Source organism: Pavona decussata, unplaced genomic scaffold (assembly GCF_977016875.1).
Source record: "Pavona decussata unplaced genomic scaffold, jaPavDecu1.1 SCAFFOLD_180, whole genome shotgun sequence".
In the NCBI taxonomy this organism is placed as follows: Eukaryota; Metazoa; Cnidaria; class Anthozoa; order Scleractinia; family Agariciidae; genus Pavona; species Pavona decussata.
The window spans coordinates 1,294,394-1,302,038 of record NW_028145590.1 but is presented as its reverse complement, the minus strand read 5'-3'; the positions used below and the strand labels follow the sequence as shown (position 1 = coordinate 1,302,038).

General features: G+C 38.2%; 1 protein-coding gene across 1 annotated transcript; it reads right to left on the bottom strand.

Annotated features, from left to right (window-relative positions):
• Positions 1-361: 361 nt before the first annotated feature.
• On the bottom strand, positions 362-2,293 carry LOC146463156 (CD209 antigen-like protein C). The gene is made up of 3 exons (XM_085084793.1): positions 2,205-2,293; positions 1,314-1,526; positions 362-963 (listed from the first exon to the last, which is right to left on the bottom strand). The coding sequence occupies exons 1-3, from the start codon at positions 2,287-2,289 to the stop codon at positions 527-529; spliced, it is 735 nt and encodes a 244-aa protein (XP_084940919.1). The 5' UTR covers positions 2,290-2,293; the 3' UTR covers positions 362-526.
• Positions 2,294-7,645: the final 5,352 nt, after the last annotated feature.

Below are 7,645 nucleotides of genomic sequence, written 5' to 3'. Positions count from 1 at the left end.
AGCCACTATTTATAGGGGTCTGTCACAAACAGATTTAAACGATGAAGAACTCCAAACGTTGTTTAAAGGAGTTGGAAGCTTCTTACTCGAAGCCTAGCCACAGTGAGAGTAGATGGCACCGGTGAGCATAAGAAAGAATCAAAATAATAGATTGTGTACCGGTAGGGCAAAGAAAGCTACGAAGAGAATAAAGGTACCCGCACCGCGCAGATGTCATGATCTCCCTTGCTGACTCCGTGCAGGTTTTAATCAGGGTGGGGTAGAGAGAATAAAAGGCAGAAGAAACACCCCCCCCCCCCCTTCCCACCCAAATTACTTCAAAAGCAACACAAATAAAACTACATTTAGAAGTTATGTTTCCAACACCCAATTTTTATTGACTCAGTATATATTGACCTTAATTTACAATACAAGTTGACTAGACGTCAGGCTTTTGATTAGTTAGTATTTTCACCTTTAACTTAAAACGATAATAAAACCCCATGAGCGGCTGCGTGTTAAGAAGGAACTGTACTCCCTAAATCAGTCACTTCTCGCACAGAATAACTGGGTACTTGTTTCGAAACCAACTGGACGTCAAAGCGCAGGGTACATCATTCCACATTTTTTCATGGCCTGGACGAGCGTTTCCCATTATGTGGCCACAATCCTCTGTACCTCCGCTGTTGCTTGGATTCCCCGCCGTCCAAGCAGTATACCCTCCCGCTACAGGAGTGCCATCAATCCAGTACAGCTTATCGTCTCTCTGATTTCTCAGGATTCCAATCCACGCACCACCCCATGTGATGGTGTCCTGTGCAGACACCAGGTCACTGATGAACTCGTTTTCATCTGCTGATTGGATTATGGGCAGGTCTGCACCCCGTCTTTGGCAGGCTTGTCGAGCAGCACTCCAAGCTTGGGTTGGAGTGTCATCGATGTAGTAACACGATTGACCATGTCTGACCCAGCCAGCTTCACATTCTGAAGAAGCACAAGAATGATAATAATAATAACCACCATCATCATCATCATCATCATCATCATCATCATCATCATCATCATCATCTCCATGGTCTGTTATTCAGTCCCGTGTTTTTGGCATATATACGTCTACATCAAATCAAGAAGTTTATATTCTTAAAGGGGAGCAAAACTTTAGAAATCCGTCCCTCTTCATGAGACAAAAGTCAGTATATCTATTATTATGAACAACGTACCAACTGCTGTCCAACTGTTAAGTAATTCCTAAATTCCAGTGCATTTTCTTCTGTAATTCTAAAAAGACGCCGTTACCTATTTTTATTAAAGGCTGTATTCTCGCTCTTGCCTACCTGGTTCGGGTGGAGAAGTTGGAGGAGCTTCGCAATATTTAGTCATTGCGGACAACTCATTGAGTAGCTTCAAAACCGCTTTTCTGTTTTTCTTGAACTTCTTTTTTTTAACCAGTTGTGTAATCTCGTTTACCTTGTCCACCATCTGTCTGCCGATATCATTTCCGTTCCCCCCGTCATTGACAGAGGCTAGAAACGACGTTTTGCGCGATACTACGAGAAATAAAAACGATAATTATGGTTTTTCATTACTAACATGTGTTCCTGACTTAATAACATTGGAAAATAAGAATGTATCTTGCCGCTTTTTGACTTGCCCCACCCCCACCGGCCTACACACTGAAAATCTTTGCAAAGGCTACCCACTGTAAAACCTGTTTATAGGCCTGCAAGTGAAAAACTTGTCGATCGAACTATTTAATTTGCTGTATTTCGCAAAGCAGTTTAAATCCAGATTTAAAATATTCCCAGTCTTTCTGAACGGATCCTGGTGTGGGTAGAGCGGCCCAAATGTCTCTTTGCTCAGCAAACCAAAGTGTTTGATCAGAAAAATCATTTCTGGGGTGGACCGAGTTTGAATAATGATTCTTTCTGAGGAGAGATCATTCACACTTCGTGGTATGGAACGACAAAAAAATAAAAAAAAAATTGAGCCGTCCTCTTCTAGTTGATATCTGCCTTTATTTGTTCTATCGTTGAACTGCATTTGAACAATCATTTTTTGAGGAATTTAAATTGTAACACTTACAAGTATGTATTTGTATTACATTATGGGAAATAAAAATTCATTCATTCTTTTATTCAGTAATAATTTGTGTGAATCAAATACAATTATCTGTTTGTTTGTTATTGTTTTTTTTGTTAAAAAAATTCCATTACGGAATTATTTACCTCGAACCTCATCGGGCTCCTTTGCATCCATTGCCACAAGCAACGTGATAAAGAACATGATAAATACAGCTTCCTTTATAGCCATCTCTGATTCTGCTGGGCAAAACAAGCGGATCGTGAGTTTTAGCTTTGGAATTCTCGATTGTTTCAGGATCGCTGTTTTGCTCTAAAAACACCAATTAAATTGAGCCTCAGCATTATAACAAGCCTCCAATATCTGAATAGAATTTTGCTACAGCTTGCAAATTACGTGATCATCGATTTCCGAGATACCGTCGAGAAACTGATTTTTCAAAGCGAACATTGTTTCGCCTAAGTCACAATTTAAAGTAGCCGCCATCTTGGCGATTTGGATGGGGCTTTTTATTGCTAGGATACCAAATACGCTTTAGGAATTACAAGTTTATTCATGTAAATCACATCATTTTGGTGACCTTGGCATAGATAACGATTATTCTTAATTTCAATTTTCCTTATTTCGATTAGGTGAGCAATTTTTTTCTCGTATTAACGTTGAACAACTGGAACGGCCAGTTTTGATCAAACGAAGCACAGGCCCAGATTTTCTGCGGAAAGGGCCCGTGTAAATGGGAACTTAAACTTGAGACCATTGAAGCAAAAAAAAAAGAAACATTGGTTTTATGCAGTTAGAATGAACTTGTAGCCGGGAAGGATCTTCGTACGAAAAAAATAAATAAAAATGTTTGCTGATAGATATAAATCCTGTGGAGCGGATAACAAATTAACAAATGCACCGGCCAATCTCACATCGTTGTATAATAGTCATCTCCATAAAATGCTGATTTTACTATATAAGAGTCTATTTTTAACAAATTTAACATGCTTAGTTTCTGCTTTTTAAATTACAACCTTCGGGGCACAGGACTACATCCTGACACTTCCTCGCACAGAACTACCACCTATGACCTAAAACCTCTCAAATATTTATCTGTGAAACTCTGGACCGTAAGAACTTTCAAAAAATTGAACGGATTCCAGAAGAAATGCCTTAACTTCGGCAATTTTAATGGATCGTCGTATTATATTTTCTTTTATTTAGAATATTTGCGAGTGTAGATTTTTATCTGGCATATGCAAAATGCTGTGGCTACTCTTCAGTTGGAGTTAAATAAAGTTTATGTACCCAAGAAGAAATACAAAGTAATTGTAAGTCCAATTGACATAACGCTAAGGTTTGTTTTTCTTTCCAAGTTTAATTTCGATACCGAATGCTTTCTTTTGCTTACAGATATGTTGCCAAAATAAATAATACTGGTCATGATGGTTATTTTCTAATACTCTATAAATCTGGTTTTCTGCAAAGCGGCAGCTTCGGTCGCCATCGTTTTTTTTTTTTCGTTGTGTCACTCTTAGAATCTGAAGGGTGAAGAAGTTCAGCTTTGAAAATTTTTCCCAAATCGGAAGGGGCACTTTGTGAGATTCATTTAAAAAAGGGCTCTGAACGTTTTGAGGGCGGAAATTGAAAGGAGAGTTTTATTTTGGATCAATTACCGATAAAAACGAGCCACCCTCACCTGACATGCACGGTCGAAAATATAAGCTGGAAATTTTCATCGTTTCTACCTCAGCATTTCGAAAGCAAACGGCTAGCTTTGAAGCAGTAATCAGTAAGATACGAACTTTGGCCGGCAACCGCATCTCATCAATTTCGCTCAAATTCGACATGTAAACTAATTTATGGATCTAACTGCGAAATGGCGGCTTGTAAGTTTCTATTATCTTTACTTTGGAAAATAAAGAGAACAACAATTTTTAATGGCCTTAAAATTCGGCTATCAGTTGCCGACTCAAAAGAGTTGTTGTGAATTCAACTCTCCGCCTCTTAATAGGGCAACTCTGTAAATCTTATCAGATGTTAAGAGCTGTAATTCCTTTATGTATTTGTATCAGTCAATCCAAGAAATGCGTAGATTGATTGACGAACGGCTAAGACATTTTGGGGTATATTTTTCGCAATATTTTGAAAGGCTTCAACTTTACTAGACATCGAAAAGACGATATATCCAATGTTATCTCGATTAAGAACTAGGCAATCATCCAAAACAAAGATTATTTATCAGCGTATGGGGGAAACACCCTGTCTCGTCTTCATCCAGATATTTTTAGGTTCAATTTTATATCCTTTGTACAATTTCATCAGCCTTTTCATCCAGGATTCCACTGATTCAGTTTGTACACTGCCTGATTCACCTTCGACAGCCCGATACCGTAGCAACGTTCTAGTTACCTACTTGAAGCTTTAAATCATTCTATTCGGCCAGCTTGTTCAATTTCTTGGCTATTTGTGTGGCTTCTTGTCTAATCATCGGCCCATTATATTTATAGGCAACATAGTATCTCTAGCAAGCAGTACTATTGGTATACGATTCATTTATTTCTGGCTATTTACTATCTCGCGATCCTTGTTGTTGAACGTTTCGTATTACGCTTTTACGTTTCGTTTTAATATCCGCATTACCTTGATTACGGCTAAAATCTATGTCTTTCCAAGCCAGTTTTCTGCAACCGTCTCTGTTTTTTAGCACGCCAAACACGATTGTTCTCTCCGAGGGTTAAGGTTTTCTTTTGCAACCGATCGCATACTCGTTCAGACATTTTGCTTGCAAGTGGAAATGAAACCAGAAACGTACCCTTATCCTTTTAGGCTTAACTGTACACCGCATTACCGCGTTCCAATGTTCACAGGATTCGGACGTTGACAGCAAATTCCGGATGTGTCAGCGGCCAGTACAGTGTGCAAGAACGAACTTGGAAGCAACACTGAGTAGCTGATATGTCAATGGATTGTTACAGCTGAATTCGTTTGTGCGTGGTCATCATGTTTATAAGGATGAATGGACACCTACTGTTGGCGAGAGTTAGAATTGTATGCAAGAACAAGAGAACTTTTACGAAAAATTTAGAGCGGCTGCCTGTAAGCCCGAGAACTGCATTTCAGTGACCACTTGGTCGAATTTCTGATATTTCGTCTGAAGATAACCTTGGATTAACTATTTTCGAAAATCATATTTTAAAGTTCCAAGGTATTTTGTTTTTAGAGAAAATTGAAAGAGTTTAAAATGCGACCTAGGTGTGGTCAGGGGCCGATGAAGACCGCGAAAATTTAGGCCAAAGGACCAACCCCGTTCAAGGTGTAAAATGACCCAATGAACTTGAAATTTTACACAAACCTAGACCAACCATCCCACAAGATAATCAATACAATAAACATTCCAAACTCACTGGCTACTTTCTAAAGCATGCAGGTTTGTGCACGCTACTCAACTAACGCTTATTTTCATTAAAATGAAAGTGTTTCTGGTATGTAATTTTCTCTAAATTAAATTTCATATCTCGAACTGTTTTAAAAGGACAATTGGCAAGCCGAGATAACTGGCAATAATGAGAAACAAGCTTTCACGATTAGTTTTTTTAAAACCATCCAAAGAACGTGGACTTCATAGAGCCCCGAAAGTGAGCAACTCGGTCAACAAAATTGTATTAAAACCTAAATAGCTGAGCTAAAACCTAAATACCTCAAAATTTAGAAAAGACTCACTTTGACGAAGGACAAAGTCTTGATCTTTAGTAACTGCTCCTTGACTGATCTCGGGTTTTCAATCTCCGTATCCTCTGCAGTCCTCTGCAATAAGATAGCTCAGAGCAAAGATGTTATCCACTTTATGTCTCTCAGTATCCATGGCATCAGCCGTTTACCTCGCTCTTTGGAATTTTGTTTTCGTCCCACACAGGAAGTTTCTGACCCTAATGGTATGCAAATGAACACATGCTGTTCTCTGAGAAAACCTTTTTTTAGCGCTTCTTTGTTTTTATCGTTTTCCTTTGATTTTGAATCGCATTGCTTGAGGCCTGAGCGTGCATTCTCTTGGAACTCCATGTTTACGTAGCAACGTATAGGGAAAACACTTGTTTAATGTTAACCGCGTGCTTCTGTTTCTGGCATACCATTGCTATAGTCCGTAAAATTCAACTGAAACAAGCGCCACACACAGCGCTAAACCTCATAAAGAAATACATAAGAAAGTTCTGCACAGCCTTGTGCAGCACTTTTTCATCTCCATCCCGCCCGCGCATTTAGGGTCATTATGCATGCGCACATTCACGAGTTAAAAATGAGTGACAGCAACTCCTACAAACCATTTTATTAATATGATCTTTCATTAAGCACTGTGTGAGCACAATCCTTTTTTGCATGCGAATCTGGCTCGATATCCAAAACTTGTTTGCCATAAGTAAGGTACGAATTTATTTCAAGAGGGTGGCCCGTAAACAGTAATTAAAATTACTGACGATCTTGTGGCCCTCAAAAGAAAAAGTACAAATTAATATAAATAGTCAGTATTTACAATAAAACATCTAAAGGAAAACATCTCTAGCAATCAATTATCAACTGATAATAAAAGTTAAAATTGTTGAAAAAGGTCGACAAAAATTGAAATAACGATAATATAAAGCTATCAATCTTCAAACTTGATTCTATGGGGGTAAATAAAATTGCGACAGCATGAAATATCGCTAGAAAGATCGCTAGTGTCTTATGTTATTGCAGACGATCCCTCTGTCTTCTGAGAGTTTAATATCGTTTTCAATAATTCTATCCTTCTGTCAAGGACTTGTTTGTTTTTAGAGATTAGGATAAGTTGTTTCTATCTTTTACAGTCCCTACAGTAAAGGTGCATCTCCCCTCTGTAGTGTAGGCACAATCAATACAATATCTAGTGTTTTATGAGTTTGCTCACAGAGATGCGTTTATAATGATCCTTTTGTAGACCATTGCACATCGATCAATATATACTTCATTGTAAAATGGAATCAAGTTAAGGTGATTGATCATTGTTACGATTCGAGTAGTACGTTGGCTTCAAGAGTAGTACGTGCGGCCCGTTCCCGCATAGGGAGATCTCACAGTGTCTTCGAAAATCGCTAAAACCAGGGAACTACACGTTGTTCTCTCCTTGAGAAAATCACTTCAGTGATATTGGCCTTCTGGTTAGTGTTCTAGAAACATCTTATTTACAAGGAAAGTTATTTCGTTTTAATTTTAGCATGGCTTTGACACAATAGGTAAACATTCTCGTCAAGTGGTCCGACAAATGGTGACAGTATGAAAAATGGGTGTCAGTAACTCCTACAAACCTTTTTCTTTATATGATCTTCCATGAAGCACTGTGTGAGCACAATTGTTTTTTTTGCATACGAATCTCGCTCGACTTCCAACACGCGTTTACCATTAGTAAGGTACTACTTTATTTCAGGAGGGTAACACGTAAACAGTAACTAAAATTATTGACGATCTTGTGGCCCTCAAAAGCAAAAGTATAAATTAAATCAAATCAAAAACCTACTCGTATTTAATGTATAGTCAGTATTTACAATGAAACATTTACAGGAAAATATTTCAAGTAATCAATTTATAACTG

What these genes read in the sequence shown, in the direction of transcription:
- LOC146463156 (XM_085084793.1), bottom strand. Translation starts at nt 2,289, where the DNA reads ATGGCTATAAAGGAAGCTGTATTTATCATGTTCTTTATCACGTTGCTT. An exon ending in GGAGCCCGATGAGGTTCGAG is followed by an intron (nt 1,527 to 2,204) that starts GTAAATAATTCC and finishes TATTTCTCGTAG; the next exon opens with TATCGCGCAAAACGTCGTTT. An exon ending in AACTTCTCCACCCGAACCAG is followed by an intron (nt 964 to 1,313) that starts GTAGGCAAGAGC and finishes GTGCTTCTTCAG; the next exon opens with AATGTGAAGCTGGCTGGGTC.